This window comes from Gopherus flavomarginatus, chromosome 6 (assembly GCF_025201925.1).
Source record: "Gopherus flavomarginatus isolate rGopFla2 chromosome 6, rGopFla2.mat.asm, whole genome shotgun sequence".
In the NCBI taxonomy this organism is placed as follows: Eukaryota; Metazoa; Chordata; order Testudines; family Testudinidae; genus Gopherus; species Gopherus flavomarginatus.
In genome coordinates, this window is record NC_066622.1 from 18955645 (window position 1) to 18979429 (window position 23785).

Below are 23785 nucleotides of genomic sequence, written 5' to 3' on the forward strand. Positions count from 1 at the left end.
CTATGCCGGTGGTTCTCAACCTTTCCAGACTACTGAACACCTTTCAGGAGTCTGGCATCCCTCCAAGTTTCACCTCACTTAAAAATTACTTGCTTTACAAAATCAGACATAAAAATACGAAGTGTCACAGCACACTAATATTAAAAAATTGCTTAGAGGGCTGGTTGTAAAACTAGGCAACTGTCTAGAGCTGTGTTCATGTACCCCCTGAAAGACCTCAGCGTACCCCAGGGGAACACACATCCCTGGTTGAGAACTACTGTTCTATGCTAATGACTGGTGATCAGGTTAAAAGTTCAGGGACATACGAGGCTAATTTCAGTCACTTGTCAGTATAATATAAAACTGAAAGTAAATGTAGATGTCCAGTTGAAGTAGCATTACTTTAAATCCCTACCATGTTATAGGTGAAATGCTGTTATCGGGATAGTGGGGGCAGGGCTGCCGCGGTGATTTAAAGATCCCAGGGCTCTGGCCGCAGGGAGCCCCAAGCCCTTTAAAACGCTGGCGAGCCCTGCTGCTGCAGCCCTGGGATAGCAGCAGCAGGGCTCTGGCCGCTGCGGGGAGCCCGGGCCCTTTAAATCACCGGCGGAGCCCCACTGCTGCAGCCTAGGTTAGCGGCGGCAGGGCTCCAGCGGTGATTTAAAGAGCTCCAGTCTCTGGCCGCTGCGGGGAGCCTGGGCCTTTAAATCACTGGCGGAGCCCACTGCTGCAGCCCAGGTTAGCGGCGGCAGGGCTCTAGCGGTGATTTAAAGGGCAATGGGCTCCCTGCGGCAGCCAGAGCCCTGAATCCTTTAAAGTGCTGCTAGAACCCCGCTGCTACTGCACTATATGCAAATCTGTGTTATATTGGGTCACACTATAGCAGGGTAGAGGTGTATATATTCTTATTACTGTCCAGCTTTCCAAAGCTACTAATGATTGTTCTAGACTCATGCATTTTTTTGGTCTCATAGTAGGCTATTTTATCTGCCCTCTGTGTACAAACATTTTGCATCTTAAAAGTGAAACTTTAGTGTCACAAAACATGCATCTTATAAAATTAGCTCTTTTTTTATTGGACAGTGGTGAAAGGGGGTGTATATTATACAAGCTGACATTTACTGAGTCAAATTTATCCTTTCCTGGCCCCACTTTGCATTAGGTATTATACAAACACCATCATTTATTTTAGTAACTGGTAACAAATTCCCTAAAGTAAGAAATTGAAACACACATTATAGGGACTTAAAGCTAAAGTGAGAATACACAGAAAACCAAAACAAACATGAAGCTGAAATATGTCTACCATTATTGAGCAAAATAGTCTACTGGTGGCTATTAGCAAGCTAAACATTTAGGACACAGTACTGCAGCGTACACATGTAAAATTCCCATTGAAGTCAAAAGGAATTTTGCCTGCTTAAAAGATTTCAGGATCTATCCTTAAATAGTGCATTTTTAAGGAGAGAAAATAACTATAGTTCCTTTAAGGGGGAAAAAATTGCCAGTAAATGATATATTGCTTCTCAATTTTGCCATTCTTTGATAAACTTTATGGAATTCAGGGTTTTTCATATATTGCTCCCTGCCCATTCACTCCTACACACAGCTGGCTGGAGAATCTTGTCAGATGTAGGTGGCAATGGAAAATTTTGCTCAAAACCAAAAAAGCGCATCCTGGACATCCAATCCAGGGAGGAATTCTGAAAGGCGGGTTCTGCCCTGGCACCTGCTCTGCAGTGCTTTTCCCATAGCTTTTGTCACTGAGCCTCGGCGTACATAACACAGTAGCTCCTTTCCCACTGAACATTTTTTAAATGTAAGCAGAGTCAGGATAAGCTCTACACTGACATCTGGTGGAAAGAATTTCAGAGAGTGTATTTGCATAGGCACGCCTACCCTATCCCAGACTGCTGAGCTGTGGGACTGCTTGGTGACAAATGACTCACCCTCAGCTGGGTGGTACTTGCTATACAAGGGACATAGGTTCCAAAACCCAGTGAATTGAGAGAGGCTGGGGACAAGTATCTGTGCCTGGTGGTGCAGTCTCCTTGTGGAGCCAGAAGCACCAGTTCTAGCCCCTCCTCTCTCCACTGTGGAATGTTAGAGTTGATTTTTTATTCTGTTAAGAATCTAAATACAGGTTATTGAGCTGAACTCACTTTAGGCTAATGGTGCACTAGCACTGGGGCTCCCCTACTATGAGCTGAGATCACTAAGAGTTGAAATCACTAAAGAGCTGAAATAACTGAGCTGAGAGCACTGAGTACTGTGCTAACTAGTGGGGGAGCCTGAAGATATACTGTGGAACAGAGCGGCTGGCTGAGTGGAGCAGTTGTGGGGATGGCTGGAGCGGATCATGGGACAGCTGGTGGCAGCAGAGCGGCTGACAGAGCGGAGTAGCTGTGGGACGGGTGGAGCGGCCCACAGAGCAAGCAGAGCCGAGCAGTTTGCAGAGAGAACTGGAGCAGCTCATGGAGCAGAGCAGCTGGTGGAGCGGAGCAGTTTCTGAGGACGGCTGGAGGAGCAGCGTGGAGCGGCTGGTAAAGCGAAGCAGTTCGTGGAGAAGGCGGAAGCAGAACCCACGGAGAGGCAGGGCAGTTGGCCCCGGACCACGTAAGGTGCCCCTTTCTACCCAGGCTGGGGGGAGGGACCTCTACAGATAAACTCTCGAACTCTGGGGTGGCATTGACCAGAGACTTTTGGGTTGTTGGACTTTGGGGTGATTGGACTTAAAACCCTAAGGGGAAAAAGGACAGGGCCAAACGTACTTGGAGGTGGGTTTTTGTTTATGGTTTGTGTTATAACCCTGTTTGTGGTGTTTCTCCAATGGGATGCCGCATTGATTCCTTCCTTTATTAAAAAGATTTTGCTACACTCAGACTCCGTGCTTGCGAGAGGGGAAGTATTGCCTCCTAGAGGCGCCCAGGGAGGTGTGATATGTGAGTGTCCCAGGTCACTGGGTGGGGGCTCGAGCCGGTTATGCATTGTTACTGAAACGGAACCCCTGGATACTGAACCCGGCCCTTGTTGCTGCTAACTCAGGGGGGCAGAAGGGTTACATAAAAGCCATGTATTTATTATTCAACAGGAAAGTGCACAAAAGGCCCCAGACGATCTTGCAAAACCCACCCTGGGAACTAGGGTGACCAGACAGCAAGTATGAAAAATCAGGACACAGGGCAATAGGAGCCTATATAAGAAAAAAGACCCCAAAATTGGGACATCTGGTCACTCTACTGGGAACATTCTGAGCCCCGCTCGCTCTCTGTGACTGTTAGCACCAGGTGTCCGGTGCAGGGCTGGGGAGGACCCACCTTTTTTTGAGACACGCACAGCTCGAGCCCACTCGGCCGGGCACGCTCAACCCGCAGCGCCCTACCGCACAGCACAGAGGGGAGCTCACCACTGACTGTGTGCGCACGGCGCAGGTTGAATCCCGCTGCTCTCCTACCCCCGCCCGCAGGGGCCACCCACGCCTCGCCCCGCGAGAGCCCAGTTCCCGCCACTTGCTCTCCCGCGCCGACCCAGCCTGACAGTCCCCGAGCGGGGGGCGGGGCCAGCCAATAACGCAACCGCCCCCCTCTTCGCAGCCTGTTCCTAGGTGGTGATAACGTCAGGGCGGGCGCGCGCCGGGGCTCCAGCGGGCGGTAGGCCGGGGCTGGGCTTGCGGAGGTGGAGGCGGGGGCGCCCCCGCTGCCCCCTTCGTGCGCTGCCCGCAGCCTGGACCCCCGCCGGGCGCACATCCCGAGCCGCCTGTCCCCGGCCCGGCGAGCGTGGCTCGCTCAGCCGCTGTGGCCTCTGGAGCGGGCTGCCCAGGGAGCGCTGCGGCGCTTTTGGGGCGGTCGCTCGGTCTGTGTTACCCCTGCTGCGGGCTCGGCTGCCCTCGCGGAGCCGGGCTAACGGCTGCTCTCTCTGCCGCGCAGGTGCCGAGCCCCGATGGAGCCCGCCAGGCGCCGCAGGGCCAAGAGCGCGTGGGACAGCTGGTCAGGCGGCTCCCCAGCCAAGTACCGCAAATGCTCCGAGGAAGGGCCGCCATGTCCGTCCTCCCGCCCCGGCACCGCCACCGGCTGCCCCGCGCACTCGGCAGAGGCCAGGAGCGCTGGGGAGCCCGCGCCGTGCGGGCGGGTGCGGACTTGGCTTTCCCCACAGCCCGTTTGCCAAGGGCTTTTTGCCGGCGAGACATCCGCGGCCGCGCTCTCGGCACGAGGCTCCTCCCCAGATGCCGCAGATGGGAGCAGCGGCAGCCTGGAAGAGAGGGGTAGGGGCTCTTCCCTTCCCAGGAGAACCCTGCTGAGGAAACATCCTGGCTGGGACACTTCCAAGGCAGACATGGTCTCCATGCCCCGGAAATCCTTGAACCGGGAGGTACGTGATAAACAGAAAAGGCTGCAAACTAGAGGCAAAAGTTGACCGAAAACAGGAGGAGCTTGAGAAAGCCTTGGATGTTTTGGTGCTCTGTGAAGGAACTATGTGTTTGACCAGTTTGTGCAGCTAATTACCCGAGGGGGCCTTTTTCTTCTGCAAACTTTTTAAAAAATGAACAGGTACAGATTCCAGATTGAGAGGAAGATGAGTGTTTTGGGCTACGTTTTAAAAGGAGTTGAAGAAAGTAACAGTGCAGTGGCAGTGTTTTAACTTGGCCTGCCAGGCACTTTTTAAAAAAACCACTCTTGTTTTGCTGGGGGCTGGCATCACACCCCAAGAGTCTTCACTTGTCCCATAATAGTGCATACTATCCTTGCAGAGGTGTGTATCATTTTAATGTAGTGCTTGGAAGCAGATTTCAGAGTGGTAGCCGAGTTAGTCTGTATCAGCAAAAACAACGGAAGCTTATGCCCAAATAAATTTGTTAGTCTCTAAGGTGCAACAAGTAAGTACTCCTGTTGTTTTTTATCTGAAGCAAAGGTCAGTGAAGAGTGAATGTTAAGGGTTCATCCTGTTGCACAGGCAAGTTTTAGACAACTGGCTTAATTTTTATCGCCTCTTGTACAAAGCTCTGGTAAAAGTGTTTGTGTGTTTATTTTTTAAGGTAACCTGCAAAGGGAGAAATAGGTTTGTGCTATCTTTGTTTCTTCTTGGTGTATAAAAACGGTCTGAAAAGTTGGTTTGTTTTGGCAGGATGGGGTGAGGGAGAAAGATTTTTAGCTTGTTTTACCTTGGAAATATCAGGAGCATAGTAATTGCCATACAAAATCAGGCAAGTAGCTAATTTTATTTGGTAGCCTGTCTCCAACTGTGGCCAGTACTAGATGCACAAAGAAAGGTTCAAAAAATCCTTAATACTGTAGTAACTTGTCCATCAATGAAGTTTCTGGTTTAACCCTAGTTAGTGGTTATTTGTGCCTTGAAGCATGAAGATTTTCTATCCATATGTTTTTTTCTTTAATGTAGCTATATGTTTTGATTGCCCATATTGATGTCTAATCCTTGATCCTACTAAATTTTTGGCCTCAGTGATATCTTGAGGCAGTGAGTTACATTGTTTAAAAGCGCATGTACACAGGGCATAAAGTTTTATTTTTAAGGTAAACTCACTTCCACTGTCCTTGTTCCCTTGTATTGTAAAATGGATTAATCAGAGTGCCAGATTTATTTTCTCTTTGCCTTTCATTATTAATTCATTTTGTACAACTGTCACATGTTTCCTGTTAGTTTAAATTAGAACTGCATAAACTTTTCAATATCTCCCCTGGAAGTTCTTTCAAATCTTGTCTTCCTGTCTCTTGCAGTGAAGGTGGATGCTTCAGAAAAGCAAGTTAGGAGCTTTCTTGACCTTTAGCCAAAGGGTTAGAATGTCAAATCTTTAACAGCTCTCTTTTCCAGCTGTTTCTTAAGCCTTTGTGTTCAGTGTAGGAGTTAACGAAGCCAAACAAAATCCTAGAGTTTTAAATGGCCTGCATAAAAATCATTTTGGTTCTCTATCGGGTTGCACTTACTTTATATTTTTAATATTATAACCTAATTAATTATTTAGTTCTCTGTAGAGAATTTCAGGAAAAATGAGAGACGCACAATCTGAATTTCTAAAGCAGTAAAACTCCTTTGGTGAAAAATCCTTTAGACCTTCATTTGACCTCAAGAAGCAAAACCCTATCATTTATTTTCATCAATATGCTTTGATCCATGTTTACAGAGACTGGCTTTCGAAGCTTAACATACTGGGTTTGTTTTTATATTAGCAAAGTCTAGGCCAAAGAGAGTTGGTCTAGCTGTGCAAATCACAATATAATTTAGGTTGCAGTATGCCTGATTCTCTTATTATATGAAAAGTTTCTTCTTTTAATAGGCAAAAACTCCTGTGGCTTGTTTTGAGGGGGGAGAGCATAGTTCCTGCTTGGAATGGGACCAAGCTGTTCCAAACAATATCCTAATATGGCCTCTCTTGTGCTGACTAGTCTAAAGACACCTCCTTGACACTACTGTAAGGCACTGGAGACAGTTATTTTACTACAGGGAATAAGAGTGTAGTCCTCTGGAACAATGCAGACAATATAGCAGCCCCCAGTGGTGAGAAATGATCCCCTACTACAGGGTTTCCACGTTTTCTCGAATTGTAGCTGGATTGACAGCTTGCCAGAAGCCCAAGGGTGGCATTTACGTTGTCAAAAACGAAGCAGATTCTGGCCACTCTTTTCATAAGAGGTGTGACCATGCTCCAGCACATGCTGAGACTTTGTCTTTGTAGGTAGTGCTGTAAAATTCTTTAGGCTGCGCATCTCTGTCCTCTGCTTGAGAGGGATTCTTACCCTTCTAGTCTCCCCACCCCCAACAACGCTTACATGCTTTCTGATTAGTAAAATATTTAGTACTTATGAGCACCTACATAATGCTGTTTCCTTTTTTATATAGCTTTATAAATCCAAGGGTGGCACAAGCTGTAACCTCACACCAAGGACTGAAGGTAAAGGTGTCCCAGAAGAACAGGCTGGGGATCATAGGAAGAAGAGAATGAAGGATCAGGGATCCACAGTAATATACCTTAAAGCTCTCCAGGATGCATTTGGGAAATCATTAGGGAAAAAGGTCAGAAAGGAGGCATCTACATCAAATGGAGATCAAGATCAAAGCCCTTGTCGTAGTAAAGAGCCTTGCAAATCAGATGGCAACTCAAGAAGTATCTGTGCAGTTTCAGGGCGTGAAGAAGATGAGCGACCTCAGCTAGATTCAGATAGAAAGAAAACTTCAGTAGATGAAAACAATGCTTGTGCTAGTTCAGTTAGCACTGGACAGAGTAATCCCAAAGAACAGTATGTGGATTGCCAAAGGCCAGATATTGCAGGACCCTCGCCAAAGCTTGTATTTGTGGATGAACACAATTCAAGTTCAGAAGAAGATTATGAGGTAAGTGTATGTGAGGCCATGAAGTAGTGTTCCTTGAATAGGATATATCAAAACATACCATATATACTCGATCATAAGCCGGTTCGTTTATAAGCCAATCATCACCCCCCCCCCCCCCCCCAGATAAGTAAAAATGGAAAATGTTTATGACCTGTTCATAAGCCAATCCTATAATTCAGGGATCAGCAGACTTTGGCTCCCGGGCCATCAGGATAAGCCACTGGCAGTCTGAGATGGTTTGTTTACCTCACATCTGCAGGCACGGAGGTAAACCTAAGTAAACAAAGTGTCCTGGCATGCCAGCTGCTTAACCTGACGGGCTGGGACAGCAACTGGTGGAGAAATTTGTGGGGGGAGAAGCGAGGGGTCAGGGGAGTAACCCCTGTGACCAGCCCCCACATTACCCACACTCTCCCCATCCCATCCCTTCCCACCTTATCTGGGGAGGGTTAAGGGAGGATGTCTTTGGCCTGGCTGGAGCTGCTCCGGCGGGCTGGGCAGTGCGGCTGCAGCCTGCTCTGGTGGGGCAGACCAGGCTGCGCAGCCACAGCATGTTCCAGCGGACTGGGCCGGGCGACACGGCCGCAGCCTGCTCTGGGGGGCTGCAGCTTGCCAGCCCTGGAGCTGCAGCTGCTTTGGAGGCTGGAGGGAGAGCACCGTGGCCAGAAGCAGACACACTCTTCTGGCTGTGCTGCCTCTTTTGGGGGGAGGGGCTGTGTCCCACCTCTCCCTCTCTATACCTGTACATAAGCCAACCCCCATCTCTCGAGCTTTCCTTATTTAATAAAAAAAAATCGGCTTATGAATGAGTATATACGGTATTTTGGAATTTTACTAGTTAAAACTTTAAATGAACAAACCAAAGTTCTTTGTATTTCTGACCAAATTTGAAACACTCACAATACAAAGCAAGGGCCCAATACCGGGGAAAAATCTCATATATTTCTCTGTTAGATCTTGATGTCATTTGAGTAAAATTCAATGACAGCCCTCTATTTTCCCCTCCATATAAAGAATATGTTTTTAGGAACACTAAATACTAGCTGCTAATTTTGAGGGATCTATTTTTTTAATGTGTAGAATATATCACTTTTAATTGTACAAACAAAGTCTCAGTGTGAAGCACTTTAATATCACTATTTTTTTAAGGAAAATGGGATTCAGTATAGCTGAACACTGAAATATAGTAGCTCTGAACATAGAGCGGTGGTAGCAGTGTGTCTCTTGTTTCACACTTGGATAATAATCCCAAAATGACTATAGAAAACAACACATCCCTGTCTATGTAGTGTTAGTTTTACAGCATTATATCTTACATAACTTATGATATTACCTCTGAAGATGCAAGTCCTGTTGTAGCTGCGGATAAATGTTGTTGCCCTTTATATTTGTGTTCAGTCCGTTAGAATAAGAAGAGCTAACAGAGAAGTAATATATTAACTGCAATATTCTTAATAATCATAACTTATTAACTTAATTTGTGGATTCTTCAGAGGCTATGGTTGAAAATCTTCCCTACATTATTTAGGCACTGCTGTACCCTTTCCCTTCAAAAAATATTTAAGGATACAATCAAAATGTGTTCTTTTGCATGATTAATATAAATCAGATTTAGCATCCTTATTGTTCTGTAGGGTGCATAAGGATCCTACTACTTATATGTGCCAGTTGGGTGGGATCTCTGTAGAAAGCAGAGAAGAATGGGATTTGTTAAATTCTTTTTCTGGCTGGCAATCAGTGTTACCTAGTGGATGGAACACTGGACTGTGACTCAGAAGACTTGATTTCTATTCCCAGCTGGCTAGTGCCAGATTTGGGTGATTTCTAGCAAATTGCTTTACCTCTCTGAGCCTCCATTTACTCATCTATAAAACTGGGGTAATGATACTAGTCTCCTTTTGTAAAATGTTTTGAGATCTACGGATGAAAAGCACTATAGAAGAGCTAACTATTGTTGTTTGTGTATATTTTGACTATAGTAAATTAGAATGAAATACTGTTTCTTGTAGTCACTTCTGAAATCTTAGTGTACAGCTTTCTGTGATGGGGAGAGACTTTGGGAATCCACTTTTCTGCTAGAACCTGGGTTATTAACCTTTTAAGGAACTTTGAGGCTCACTTTCTGTCCCAGGCATTTGAAGAGGTAGTAGGCTGAGGGTCCAAGGGTTTTTATTAGTGAGATTTCTGTGGAGGTTCGTTAGGTTTATATGTGCTAGTGACAATCTGTACATTCATTATTGGAGTGGGATGAGAAATCTACTGCTCAATTTTACATTGAAAAGTAAAATGTGTGTGTCTAGAGACCAGGTAGTCAATAGGCAGACTGTGGGCCAAATCCAGACCACCAGAGGCTTTTGACCAGACCACATAACTCTGAGGGTTAGTGCAAGGGGGCGTCTATGGACTGGCAGCATGCTGGCAGGCTTGAGGGAGCTGTTGTGTGGGGCTGACTCATAACTGTGAGGGGGACCCCTCCCAAATGGAGCCCTGCCTGGTGCATTGGGACTCAGGGCTCCCACTACCAGCCCCAGGCACCTGCCAGGGCTCCATTTAGGGAGGGCAGGGGAACACCTGCAAACCTGTGTTACCTGTCAGCATGGGGCACCAGCTCCCCCAGGCTTCCCAGCGCATGACCAGTCACTTTACCTATGCTAGGCCTCCTCTCCCCCGCACTAACTGCCCATGGATCCCTCAGAAGTTCATGATCTGGTCAAAAACCTCTGGCGGTCTGTATTTGACATGTGGTCTGCCTATTGACTGCCCCTGCAATAAGCCCTGTGTATATTACACAGCACTGTTTGTGTTCTTTGAACAGGGGCACTTGCAGTGTGAAAAATGTTTCTCTGGAATCCAGACCTTCAGTATACCTTGACCAGGAAATTTGGACCTTGACAAAAAATATTTGACTACCCCGATCTAGAGAATAAGATAGGCACTTGTTGTATACATCTAAATAAATACATTTTTCTTTGTGATTACCATACAATTCTGTAGTCCAATCGGATTCTCCTTCCAGTCTTTCCTTCTTTATAAAAGAAACCAAATGATAGGTGTTAGAGATGGAGGTCATCTGTTAGGTCATCCTGGATTGCCTGAGAAAAGAACGACAATTTCATGTAGGTCAAATTTCAGGTATAAATTTCTGTAGGGAAAAATCCTACAATAGCCTGTTCATCCTGTCCAGATGACCTAATCTTTTACAGCTCTGATGTCTGTGATCTCTGCCCTTATACTTACCTAGCCCCTCTCTTAGCACTTTTCCTTGCCTTACCACATATTCTGAGCTTGACATCTGAAGAATTCCTTTTAGGCCTATTCTATAGTTAGTTTTACCAAGATAACTGTCAGAAGGGGGTATGACTGCTATTTTTTTTTATATACTTGACATTATGCTGGTAAAACCTTCAGTGTAGACACAGTTATATTAATAAAGTTTATTTCATTTTGCCAAACAAAAATAAGCGATACCAGTATAATTGGGTCCACGCTAAGGAGGTTTTGCCACTTAACTATATGAGTGTAGTTAAAGCAGCAAAGCTTTTAAGTGTAGACAAGGCCTTAGTCTCATGTCAGTAATTCATTTGTTCAGACAGCAACCCTGTATATTAGTTGAGTCTGAGGTTTTCATGTGCTTACTTATACATGTTCCACTATGTATAAACAGGATACATAGTGGAACATCTTACTCTGACATACCTACAGTTTACTGTTCACAAAGTTAAGATTGTTTAGGTTGTATATATTTTCCATTTGACTTGCAGTTCCAAGAGCGAGATATGCTGGAAAAGGATCCCTCCGTGGGAAGTGATTGGTCTGATGTGGATGATGTAGAATCTTTAGCTAGGTTCTCCCAGGAGGATTCAGTTCCACATCACAATAGGTCAGTTATTTTGGAGACTTCACCAGTTATAACTGATTACGTAATGTACCCTGCTCATCTCTACAATCGCCCATGGGGTGACTTTGCAAAGTGCTGGACAAGTAGTCCAAAACCATCTAATCGTTCATTTTCAAACCCCAGTGAGGATACTACTTATTTAGGTGGCTCAAGTAGCAGTCATCTTTGTGATATTTCTGTAGAATTTGCAGCATGCACTCCTTCCAATACATCAAAAGATCTAGAGTCTGGAATTGAGGTTGGACACTGGAGATCACATTCCTTTGAGTCTTCCTTGGTCTCTGAGGAGAAAAGCAAAATGTCTAGCAAGGAAGCAGAATCATTTGCTCCCATTATCTCTAGAGCACGGATGTCTGATTCTTTTACTTCTGAATATGTAAACCAGGAAGCAACTATTGAACTCCCCAAACATTTACAGGAGGGTTTCATTGATACTCACTGCCACCTGGACATGCTATATTCCAAGATGTCTTTCAGGGGTACATTTGCAAAGTTTAGAAAAGTTTACAATAGCTCCTTTCCGAAAGAATTTCAAGGCTGTATAGCTGACTTCTGTGATCCTCGGACCTTAAAGGACTTCTTGTGGGAGGATTTGTTAAAAGAAGAAATGGTTTGGGGAGCATTTGGCTGTCATCCACATTTTGCACGTTACTACACAGACCTCCATGAAAGAGATCTCTTACAGGCACTGAGGCACCCGAAAGCTGTTGCATTTGGAGAGATGGGTCTAGATTACTCTTATAAATGCTCTACTGATATCTCCAAGCAACACAAGGTAAGGAACTGAGTGTCTACTTGTATGGTACTAATTGGAACTTTTCTTTCAGGTCTACCTATGTATTCTAAACTTTTCCTTTTTTCTGTATACAACATGCGTAAGCATTCTACAATCTTTATATTTGTTTTGGGATAGGAGAGAACACTGAGGGTGATGTGTGAATTAGACCATTTCAGATGAAGATGTAAATCATTCATCAAATACTTGTACTGTGTCTTCCCTCCTAACAGTTTTCCAAATTTGGATTGGAGACATTGGATAAATAAATGAGATGTTGGCAAGTTACAGAGCATATTAAATATGTATTCTAGTTTTTTTTTCTTGCAGCCTCTGAAATGTATATTTAGAATGCAGGAGTTCTGATATGGCCGTGATGAGCATAATACAAATACCTGGATAGCTGGCCAAAAGCACTATTCAGTATTGTAGGGAAGCATCATGGACAACACTGAAAGGAAGGAGAACTCGCTCTACTTCCAGCTTTGTCCCATACTTCCTTTTTAACTTAGGAAAAATCTGCACCCTCTGTTTTCCCATTTGTTAAATAAAAATATCTGTTCACATTTTGGAAAGTGCATCAAAATATGACTTTATAAACTTATGAGTGTGTGATAGTTTGATCCAAGTAACTAAAACTGAAATGAATACATTTATTAGTGTAGAAAGCTAATGCACCAATCACCATAGTGCCTGGGTGTCATCTGTAACAATTCATCTGAAAAAGTGAATGGATTTATAGGAAATTGGCATAAATTAGCAGATAGATTTTTCCACCCCCCACTCACTATCACCCCATTGTATTCCCTTTGTTTCTAGAACAATTCTGGTGGAAATTAAGGCAGTGCTCATTTCTTATTTTACTTTTATTCAGGTATTTGAAAAGCAACTGCAACTAGCTGTGTCCTTAAGGAAACCATTGGTAATACACTGCAGAGAGGCTGATGATGATCTGCTAGGGATCATGAAAAAGTTTGTGCCTAAAGACTACAAGATACACAGGTAGCTGTATTAGCTAAATTAAATTCTATCATTCATTGCTGGAGATCATATAATTAAATCAGAAATTATACGTACATTAGTAAAATAACAAACCAGGAAATATATGAAACTGTTTAGGCCAAGTGATGCTTTAATTGAAAAAGAGGTAGGGAGGTAGCTGGATCATCAATGCTTAAAATTATGGAAGCTTTATTGCAGAAGTAATGTTTTGTGGCTTCTTAAAAGAATTCTTAGGATGCCTTAGGGATGGACAGGAAATGATACAGCAAAAGTTGTTCTGATATAACTGTGTCTTGTTCTGAAGCTGTGAATTTGACTTATTCGGAAAGGGACATTTAGTATCTGGAATGGGCATTGTCAATTTGAAAATAGAGGTAAAAGTACTGTTGGCTATTGCACCTATCCCTGATTCTACCTGCTAACTTGTCACACTTACAATCACACTTTCTTATCCTTTTTTTTTTTTTAATTTTAATTTTAAAATCTGTTTCCTCTCCTTAATACTGTGTATGAGATCTGCCCGAAAATAGGAAACTGACTTTAAAGGGGAAACCATTGAACTGGTTAAACACAGATAAATCCGGGGGGAAGGAAACTATTTTCTCTAATCTCTTTTGGTTCTAGTAATTTTAGGTGTTACTATTACAGTTAAATGAAAGGTCTTCAGAAACAAGTAATTTATTTAAATAGATGGCATCCATTTGAAACGGGTCAGACTTCTCTTCTGTTAAAACTTTTCTGGCTTTTTTGATAAGAGGTCAAACCTCTCAAAATCATGAATGAAACCAGAATTGTAGTGCTGGGAATATCTAAATTGCGTTTTAATGTGATTCGAAGTCCTCAGATGATGCTTGATCTGTAGGCACGCATTGCGCACTACACAAAACTAAATGAACAGTCTAAACAGATGTTTTTATTCTAAATTGTTGGGAAGAATTCTAACTTGTGGCAGCAACCATGTTAAGTATCATCTAGCTTCTGTTTGTTGCTTTGACTGCTGTGCTGCCTGCCCCAATCCTTGCAGTCTTTCCCCTGTCTTTTTTACAATAATCCCACCCTTCCTGACCCCTTCGGTTTTGAGGCAGTCTCCATTATATACTGAAACTTTAGACAGGATTGGGGTAATCCAAGAAAACTGGATTCCTTGAATTCTTATCCCTTTAGTCTGTCTCCTATTAAAAATTTGCAAAACTGTTACCTTGGAGAATGGCCAGTTTTCTGTTTACCTTTAGGCATTGCTTTACTGGTAGTTACGATGTCATAGAGCCATTGCTGGAGCATTTCCCAAACCTTTCTGTGGGATTCACTGCACTGCTGACTTACTCATCTGCCTTTGAAGCCAGAGAGACGATAAGGAAAATTCCTTTGAACAGAATAATTGTAGAAACGGATGCTCCCTATTTCCTCCCTAGACAGGTAAGTATGTTTCTAAAAATGCTCAAAACATTCTTTTCTGCCCATGCTGTTAATGTTGCTCTATCAGAAGTGTGATAGGATATCTGCAAGAAGGAATGGATTAGAACAGGGGTTAGCAACCTTCGGCATGTGGCCCATCTGGGTAATCTGCTGGCAGGCCATGAGACATTTTGTTTACATTGACGGTTTGCAAGCACGGTTCCCTGCAGCTCCAAGTGGCCGCAGTTTGTCGTTCCTGGCCAATGGGAGCTGCAGGAAACGGTGAGGGCTGCAGGGACATGCTGGCCGCTGCTTCCTGAAGCTCCCATTGGCTGGGAATGGCAAACTGCAGCCACTGGGAGTGCGGGGGGCAGTGCCTGCGGACGGTCAACATAAACAAACAGTCTCGCGGTCTGGCAGTGGATTACCCTGATGGGCTGCATGCCGAAGGTTGCTGACCCTGGATTAGAATATTGCATTCGTAGGCCTGTGTTTTGCTTCAAATATTCAGAAAGCACATGGCTATGGAAGCAAGTTCTAATATGGTATGTCTGGTAAGGTGTTCCCTTTATAAAGTAGCAGTGATCTAAGCCTCAGATTTGAAATTATAAATTGTTTAGAACCAAAGGTTCAGATCTTAGCTTGGCCAACTCATCCCTTTGTTCATCTGCGGTCAGCATACTTAATTCTCTACATGCAGAACTTTAAAAACTGAGGATCTTTCTGCTTTGTATGAATGGAGAGATGTTTACTCCAGTGTCTCTGGCTAATAGTTTCCCTCCTCCGTTGTGTAGTTTGTTTGCTGGCTGCTGCCCTTAAAAAGAGCTCTGGGATGGAGGAAACACTGGGAACATCAAATAGTATTGTTGAAAGACATTTCTGAAAAATATCAGTGACCATATTTAGAAGCTTGAAATGATAATTCGTGACTAGTTCTGTACACTACAGAATAGGAGAAAATGACCTTCACCATTCTTAACTCTTCCCTTTCATTAATGTTTGTGCAGGTTCCTAAAAGCATATGCCAGTACTCTCACCCAGGATTAGCCCTGTACACAGTGAGAGAGATTGCCCGTCTGAAGGACCTGCCACTCTCCCGTACCTTGGCTGTTCTAAGGCAGAACACCAATCACGTGTATGATCTATAGGATGGTGCTAGCAAATGTGGAGAAAAGCAAGGTCAGGAAAGCTACTGTGAAATGGTGAAAAACCCTTCAAGTTACATCTGTATTATGTCTTCTGTGGCCCCAAAATGTTATGCTGCAATCCAACTTGGAGATGATGGTTAGTGTTAAGTACTCATGGCTTGCCATCTGCACTCCTCCCAAAAGAGTTACACATTCCCTTTTAATCTATATCCTTTGCATCTCCTTTTAATTCTCTACCTGCCTATTGTCTCCCTCTGGCATGCCACAAGAAAGGATATTGGTCTTTGTTGGGTAAATGGTTTTTCTTGTGGAGACGAAGATCTGCTGTGGAAAATATTATGGGATTTTATTCAGCTTTATTTGTATTAGCCTGTTCAAGAGTGAACAGCCTATAATTATTGAGCAGGTATGAATTACTTGGATGTAGTTAGAGCTCAAAAGGTGGATAATGATCTTGGCTTCTTAAAGCACCTAATTGCTGAGGCTGTACGGAAAAGAGTATATATCAGAGCAGAGAATTTGATGCATAACTATGCACAGAGTTCCTCATGACACAGAATGAAAACATCCAAAATTGTTAAGTGATGTTTGTGTACAAGTGCCTTTCTTTGGATAAAGTATACAGCATGTAGGTGCTAAATAAGCTTTTAAATTTTTTCAGCAAAATGTTTAAATTACCAGAGTGTTGAATAGCCTCAAAAAGACATCAGTTTTTTTGGCTACAGTGAGGTTTTACGAGAACTGAAATGGAGTATGAACATAGAAGCCCACTGATCCCACTTTTGATGGATCCTGTAGTATGCAATTGAATGTGGAAATCCATCCTGAATGTTCTTATATGGGATTGTGGCCCAACTGTGTTATCATGAAGAAAAATGCCTGTGTAACAGAAACGCAAAGCGCTTTGGTGAATATACATCTCAAAATAAGAGAAAAGTAAAAGTAAGTCTAATTTTAAACTACTTCTGGCCAGTTTTAACAGCTTTCAGAGGGCAATTTGACAAATGACAATGACTTAATTTTTTTGTTATATAGGTTACTTTTAATGTACCTTGAAACTACAGTTGAAACTTTTTTTAAAGCTTATTTGTAAATAAAGATCTCTGAGAAAGAGATACTGTTAAATTCTTGTTTGGTTTATACAGAACTGTGCTAATATTTTGTAGATTAATTTCAGTTATCTGTAAAACCTAGATTATTAGATTGGGACTCTTCCATTTATCAATCAGGCAGCCCCTCCAAACTAATAAATGACACTGTGAAAGTGTTCAGTTACACCTTTCCACTTTGTACGTTGTCCACATCTGTATGCTAGTATCAAGCAGGTGTTGTGGCCTCATGTTCTGCACAAAAGTTTTTAAATGCATAATTTTCTAAAAGTAAGGTGCACATAGCCTGTCTCAAATCAGAGTGAAAGATTTCAATGTGAAGCTGTCCAGTATTTCCACTACATAAGTGTGTATCTCAGTAGGTTTGGCTATACCACAGCCCCCCTTATGGATCACTGCCTCATGTGAATTTACTAATCTTTTTGACAAAGCAACAGTTTAAAAGCTTTCATGTTCTAAAGGGTATAATTTGCTGCTCCCCTTACTCTTTAGGACTACTAAGGAGTGTTAAATGAGAATTTTGCAGTTAATTTCAATAACTTGAGTGGGAGCTGTATAGGGCCCTTTCTAATTATGTCAACTTATGCCTTATGTCAGTGGTCCCCAACCTTTTTGGCTGGCAAGCGCCAGCCGGAGGACCACTGCAGCGGTGGAGCACCCGCTGACTTACTGCCGAATTTCGGCGGCGACACCTCTCGATGACGTCACTTGCCGTTGACAAGCAGCGTCATTGAGAGGCGTCCCTGCCAAAATTCGGGAGCGACGCCTCTCGATGACGTCACTTGTCAACGGCAAGCGTCGTCATCGAGAGGCGTCCCCGCCGAAATGCCGCCGTTGGGGACTCCTGCCTTATGTAATTAACTCAGCTATTAAAAGATGACTTCATATACATGGCCCTTTATCATATACATAGGTGTATAATGGAGACTGAAATTTGCATCTAGTGCCACATGTATATAGAATCAGTTAACAAATGACTGCGGTTTCAACACTAGCTTTATTTTCTGCTTCAAGAAGCATATGGTAAATTAACATAGTTTTTCCCTCACTTTTTTAGAACAGGTAGCTTCAGTCACATAGTTTTGAAAGGTAAGAAAACAATTTAGATTTCAGTGTGTTTGACCTTGCTTGCTGTCGTCTACCATACATATACTACTTGCAACTTCATCAAAAGATGTTACACAACAAAATGTCATTTTTTTAAAACTGTGAACTGTTCAGCTTCATACATTTGTCTTTTTAATGCATGCTATTATCATCTGTTGCACAATGTGTAAAGCAAGAGTTAAAGTAATCCAAGCCCATGAGTGGAACTTTGTTGTACTCTAATCAGTTTGTAACATCTTCATGTTTCAACTCATGCCAATTTTGGGTTTCTGAAAGGGAAGAGGGTAGAGATTTTAGTTTTTCCTTTTTTTTGTTTTACTTTTAATTATTTAAGTATTATTAACAGGTTTAAAAATCCTTGCCATGTAAATTTCAGAAACAAAACATTTGATGTTATTGACAGACATACAAGAATACGGAGATCAGATCTTTCTAACAGGATATTACCATATTACAGAGTGAGATTCATAACATCTGTGTTGTAGTTTCTAGAGATTTTATTAGGTGAAATCTCTGATTACTCATTTAACAGACCAGACGTCTAAAAATGTTAATATTCCAAAAAAAAATTGTGTGCTGGATTTTTGCAGGTGAATGTACTCTGAGTAGTGAATAAAGGGTCACCAAAAATTTAAGTATCTATTTGTCCTAGGTCTGTTTTGCTGGGCATGTAATTCATGTGTTAATTTTTCCATTAGTTTTTAATATTTACATTAAAGTAGTTCCCAGAGGCCTAACCAAGATCGAAGTCCTGTTGATGTAGTCCCTATCAAAAAAGTTTGTGTGCGTTACTAAGCAGCATGTGAAAAGTAGGGGAGAGGAAGACATACATACAGTTCTATGCATACTTGCTGCTATTAGATAATTATAGTGGCTGACTTCTTTTAAGAGACCTGGAAGAAGTGAGGCTTGAGAAGGGATTAGAAGGAGGACAGAATAAGTGGCCATGCAGATCCATCCGTTCAAGCTTAAGGAGCCATGCAGAAAAAAGCACAAAGACATTTGTAGAGGGAATGGACAATCAGACTATCAAAATTGGCATTGCTGAGAGAGGGTGAAGGGCCAACACAATAGAAGAGCAGAGAGAAGTACCAGGGCCTTAAAGGTGAGGATAAGAGACTTGGTCTTGATACAGTGGAATGGAGAGACCGCAAAATAATATCTGTGGCATCTAAAATGAGTTTTGTTTGCTTTTCACTGCTAATGCATAGTTTTGGTCAGGGTGGATTTGATTAAATCACTAGTCAGGAAGACTAGATTTAATCATGGTTTACTACATAAAAGTGCATTCTTGTGAATAATATGTGTTAAGGTTATAATGACCAATAACTCAGAAATAGATATAGGTTTCATTTTTAGAAGGTACACACTATACATTTTTAAACAATGATTTATTTTGAAAACTTTTCAGATTAGTTTTATAGCTATATCAGAAAATGAATGGTGGTCTGGTTTTTTCTTTTACCAAAGGTAATTGAAGCAGATATTTATGAATTCATTGGGAGGTGAACTATTTCCAGTTCAACAGGTAAATTATTAGTATTTGGAGGATTTTCTTACCATGCTGTATTAGGAGGAGAACATCACTAGACAGACATTTAAATTGTTTTATTTAACTAAAACAACAACGTTAAATAGCCTGGATTTTTTTCTTCAACAGCAAACACGCATATTTTGTTAAAATACTATATGTCCCTCGCTTCTCAGATTTATCTCCAAACTACTTCTTGTCCAGATCAATTCCACCCCCAACAATCTTCTATTTGTTGAACTTTTTGAAACTTCTCACTTAGAGAGAGGTAAGGGGATTGACTCTGTGTACACAAATTTGCAGAGGGACAATAGAGTTGAGGTCGTTTATTTCTCACCTCTATATATTATTTATTTAAAAACCATTTTGCTGTTAACAAGCACATTATCTCTGGAGACACAAATTCACAGTCTGAGAACTGCAAAACTAAGCATCTCTGATGGTATCTTCTAGACTGAGCACTGAGTCCCATTGGGTAGCTAGAAAGATTAACCTAAATAATCTATACAGAAGCCTGTGGAACCCCATCAGATTGGGTCCCTAATCCATGAACTATTGGAACTCATTTACAAAACTGTTCGTAAACATTAAATTAATATATTGCCTCATACTATAGAATTAGAATTTATAATCCCTATTCCATCATGAGATATCTTTGAGCTATAATGTATGTTAATTAAAACTATCTTTTAGATAGGTGTTTCCTCAAAAAGCATTTTATAAAAAAATGATTTAAATAAAATCTGATTTTTTTTAATGATTGATTTTTATCCACTCTTGTTTTGGTCTTTCACTGCCAGAGAGATGAAGGCGTTGGCTTGTGGGAGGCAGAAAAAATGCTGAGATTTTCAAAAGTAATCTATGATGTTAGGTGCTTCTGTTTTTGGATTCTCAAATAAAACACAGAGAGATCCTATTTGCCTAACCTGAAAATCAGGTCCCTTTACAGAGTCTCATGTTGGATATCCAAAGTGGCTCTTGAAATCTTGGCCTAATGATTTATATATTAAGTTAGATAATACCCTTTACTTACAAGAACTTTTGCCTGAACACTCTTCTCCACCCACCTGTCCTGCACAAAGGAGTTGGGATGTGGGAGGGAGAAGTACCTTTAGTGTTCTCTGCAAGAATGTCCTCTAGGATCTTCTCCAGAACTTGTCCATACTCCTGGTACTGGTCTTCTGTTATCTTGACACCAATTTCAAAGGGAACATTAAGCTAATGAAAACAGCAAACCAGAAGAGCTCAGTTAACAGTTTCCTTAAAGAGAGTTTAGTTCTTTTCTGCTATTGGGTGAACAGGCTTTGCAGACTGATTACATTGATGGGAACAGTGTTAGCTGAGCTTTCTTGAAAGTGAGGAAAACTTGTTCCCGCTAAGCACTCACTTGACTTGTGGTTGAAATAACTATATACAGGAGGAACAGCAATTACCTTGTGTATAGCTATTGTAAACAAAACAGTACAGCAAAGTATGAGATTACTGAAGGAAATCTACAAAATGAAATTTCATTGCACATGTATCTTGAAATGGAAGTAAATCTTCAGTAGGAGGTTGCAGTTTGACCAGTTGCAATAAATTTTAAACTGCTTTAGAATTTTTTTTTAAATTAGCTATGGTTACCATTTTCAAGTAAATTTTATATCTGATTTGAGAGACAGTTAGCAGTATAGTTTTGATTTGTACCACCTTTGAGTATCACAATCTATTACATTTTGTATTATGTGGGCATATACAAAACAAACCCTCTTAAAATACAAACCTTAATCTCTATTTCATTATTGTCTTCTTCTGCCTGCCTTGTATCTACATCCAAAAATCCTTCTGCAGCCCGGCGGTTTAACTTTGTATGCTTTTTTGGATCCTTTCGTTGCTGGAAAGTAACCAAAACAAAGTGCAAATACTCTATCCATAGACAAACAATTAGGCCTTGTCTACAATAGGAAAATTAGAGCCCATAATTCACCATATGGGCAGCTTCATTAGGTGGGAGCTGTAGTGTAGACAGGGTTTTTTGTCTATGCTGTCTTCTTACCTTGCTGTAAGCAGACAACAGTGGTAAAGTCATCAAAGTCTTGTCCATGTTACATTATCCCCCTTTGTTGCCACCACTACAGAATTGTGGGTCCTAATTTTCCTACTGTGGATGCAGCCCTATTGGTTTACGTTATTCATCTAGGAATTGGGATAAACCTCTCCTCTGGCAGAACTTGTACCTTCTTAAGTTGAGGCAGTCTGTTAAGTTTTTCTGAATATTATAAAAAAATATTTTGTCTCAAGAAGTAGCTAGGGAAGAAAGCAAAATATACCTAATTTTACCTGTGTGTTTTGATATTCAGGGCTTAAAAAACTAGATCCAGCCATGGTAGTCTCTGTCCAGAGAATGCAGATAAGGAGAATTCCCAGCATAGTGCTTCTGAGAAACATGAGTGTTGTGGGCATAGACTATATCAAACCTGAAAACTTAATAAAGATAGGAAAATATAATATGCTTTTTAGTGACACTTCTTTTATTTCCTTGAGTCCAGATTCAACTCCCAATTTTTCACGAACTTTCAGAGAAATTTGTAATGTTTACTAAAGGTAGATGTATATGAGGTAGTTGGTCGCCTTACGGAGATCCAGCTTTTATAGTTGAGTTTATTACTTTAATAAGAAATAAAATTGTATGAAACTTACCTTATTTCCCTCCACAAGTAAAAAATATAAAACTGAAGGAAAGGGGACAGGAGAGAGGACGTGTGTAGGAAAACAAAAAAGGCAGTCTCAAAGGTTACCTACCTGAGATTTCTTATTTATCATATGGCTGGTGTTAAGCATTTATATAGTGCCTGGAGTATTTGTTTTGTGCTAAAACACCTTTTCAAATGCAATCCAACATGTTTTTGGAATTCCTTGGATACTTGCTCTGCTCATGTCATTGTGACAAAATCAACATCCAGTGAAAATAATGCATAGATCTGTTGCTGTGTTAGATTGTCTGCAGGGTATGGTAGTGACTCTTTAAAGAAGATAAGAGCCTAATTTAGAGACTTTTCCATTTACTTAAAGATTAAATAGTTGTTTTTTATTCTCCTAAGAATACTTTTATGTTGGACTGGTATAGTTCAGTGGAGTGTATCTAAGATATAGAGAAGCTATGTTTGTGACCTATAATGGAAAATGAAATTGGGAGGTGTATGTTTTTTTGTTTCCTTTTTTTCCCCTCGAGTTCTTTGCCTATGTTCTACCTTATCAGATGTTGTCTTGCTTTGTTTTGTTGAAGGGCTCAAACTTGGGTGGGGCTTTCAGCCCTCAGTAGCTAGGGTGCGAGTATTTCTCTTTCTAAATCCCCCTCCAGTTTTGCAAAAGTGGGAGGAGGAATAGTAATCCAAGGCTGGGAAAAACCTCTCACATGAAGAGAAATTGGAAAGACTGGGATTGTTTCTCCTGGAGAAAGGAGATGAATGGGACATGATGATAAAAGCATATGGTTTAGAAACTACAGAGCTGGAGCTGTAGTTCTGTCTCCTAACACAAGAACTAGAGGACACTCAATTACATTTAAAGGTGGGATATTCAAAACCACTAAAAGGAAATACTTTTTCACATAATATGTAATTAATCTGGAACTCTCTGACACTGGAAGTCATTATGGTCAAGAATTTAATTAAATTCAATAAAAGGATTGGATATTTATATGGATAAAGAATAGGCAGAGTTGTCATAATTAGTGACAAAAAAATTTGAAAGTGATATTAAACCTCATGCTTCAGCCCTTAACAGGGGCGGCTCCAAGCCCCAGCATGCCAAGAGCGTGCTTGGGGCGGCAAGCTGCGGGGGGTCGCTTTGTCAGCGCCGTGAGGGCAGCAGGTAGGCTGCCCTCGGCGGCTTGCCTGCAGAGGGTCCGCTGGTCCCACGGCTTCGGTGGACCTCCCCCAGGCTTGCCTGCGGAGGGTCCGCTGGTCCCGTGGCTTCGGAGGGACCTTCCACAGGCAAGCCGCCAAGGGCAGCTGGCAAACCGCCCTCGCAGCGCCGACAGAGCGCCCCCCGCGGCTTGCCACCCTGTGCTTGGGGCGGCAAAATTCCTAGAGCCGCCCCTGGCTCTTAAGCCAATATCTAACCTCTAGCAATCAAGGTGACTCCTGTGTAGGGGGTAGATTATTCCCCAGATGCCTTCTGGAGGGTTCTGGTGCCTGTCAGAGAGAGGATACTGGACTAGGTGGACTGCTATTCTGATCCATGATGAGTTTTCAGAAAGCCTTTGCCAAGGTCCCTTACCAAAGGCTCTTAAGGAAACCAAGTAGTCATGGGATAAGAGAGGAGGTCCTCCCACAGCTCGGTAACTGGTTAAAAACAGGAAATAAAGGGTAGGAATAAATAGTTTTCAGAATGGAAACAGCAAGGTCCCCCAAGCATCTTTGCTGGGACCAATGCAGTTCTACATATTCATTAATGAGCTCGAAAAGGGAATGAGCAATGAAGTGATAAAATTGCAGATGATACAAAATTATT

The 23785-nt window shown here is 42.1% G+C and overlaps 2 protein-coding genes across 3 annotated transcripts; one reads left to right on the forward strand and one right to left on the reverse strand.

Moving 5' to 3' along the window:
• Positions 1–3862: 3862 nt before the first annotated feature.
• On the forward strand, positions 3863–16669 carry TATDN2 (TatD DNase domain containing 2). The gene is made up of 6 exons (XM_050960618.1): positions 3863–4350; positions 6835–7326; positions 11088–11999; positions 12874–13001; positions 14234–14417; positions 15404–16669. The coding sequence occupies exons 1-6, from the start codon at positions 3922–3924 to the stop codon at positions 15542–15544; spliced, it is 2286 nt and encodes a 761-aa protein (XP_050816575.1). The 5' UTR covers positions 3863–3921; the 3' UTR covers positions 15545–16669.
• Positions 16670–17944: 1275 nt separating this feature from the next.
• GHRL (ghrelin and obestatin prepropeptide) lies at positions 17945–22983 on the reverse strand. 2 transcript variants are annotated; one of them, XM_050960621.1, is made up of 4 exons: positions 21611–22983; positions 21054–21164; positions 20401–20509; positions 17945–18029 (listed from the first exon to the last, which is right to left on the reverse strand). In XM_050960621.1, exons 1-4 carry the CDS (start codon positions 21731–21733, stop codon positions 17983–17985), a joined length of 390 nt encoding a protein of 129 aa, XP_050816578.1. In that variant the 5' UTR covers positions 21734–22983; the 3' UTR covers positions 17945–17982. The 2 variants fall into 2 exon arrangements, with proteins under 2 accessions (XP_050816578.1, XP_050816579.1); XM_050960622.1 differs by having other exon boundaries at positions 21327–21690.
• Positions 22984–23785: the final 802 nt, after the last annotated feature.

Bases quoted from the DNA above. Each gene is read 5' to 3' on its own strand.
- TATDN2 (XM_050960618.1), top strand. From the start codon at position 3,922: ATGGAGCCCGCCAGGCGCCGCAGGGCCAAGAGCGCGTGGGACAGCTGG. The intron at 4,351-6,834 runs GTACGTGATAAA...TTTTTTATATAG, and splicing joins GGAAATCCTTGAACCGGGAG to CTTTATAAATCCAAGGGTGG. The intron at 13,002-14,233 runs GTAGCTGTATTA...GTTTACCTTTAG, and splicing joins AAAGACTACAAGATACACAG to GCATTGCTTTACTGGTAGTT.
- GHRL (XM_050960621.1), bottom strand. From the start codon at position 21,733: ATGCCCACAACACTCATGTTTCTCAGAAGCACTATGCTGGGAATTCTC. The intron at 20,510-21,053 runs GTTTGTATTTTA...TGTTTTCATTAG, and splicing joins ATAATGAAATAGAGATTAAG to CTTAATGTTCCCTTTGAAAT. The intron at 18,030-20,400 runs GTACTTCTCCCT...CTTCCCTTTCAG, and splicing joins TCTTGCAGAGAACACTAAAG to AAACCCAAAATTGGCATGAG.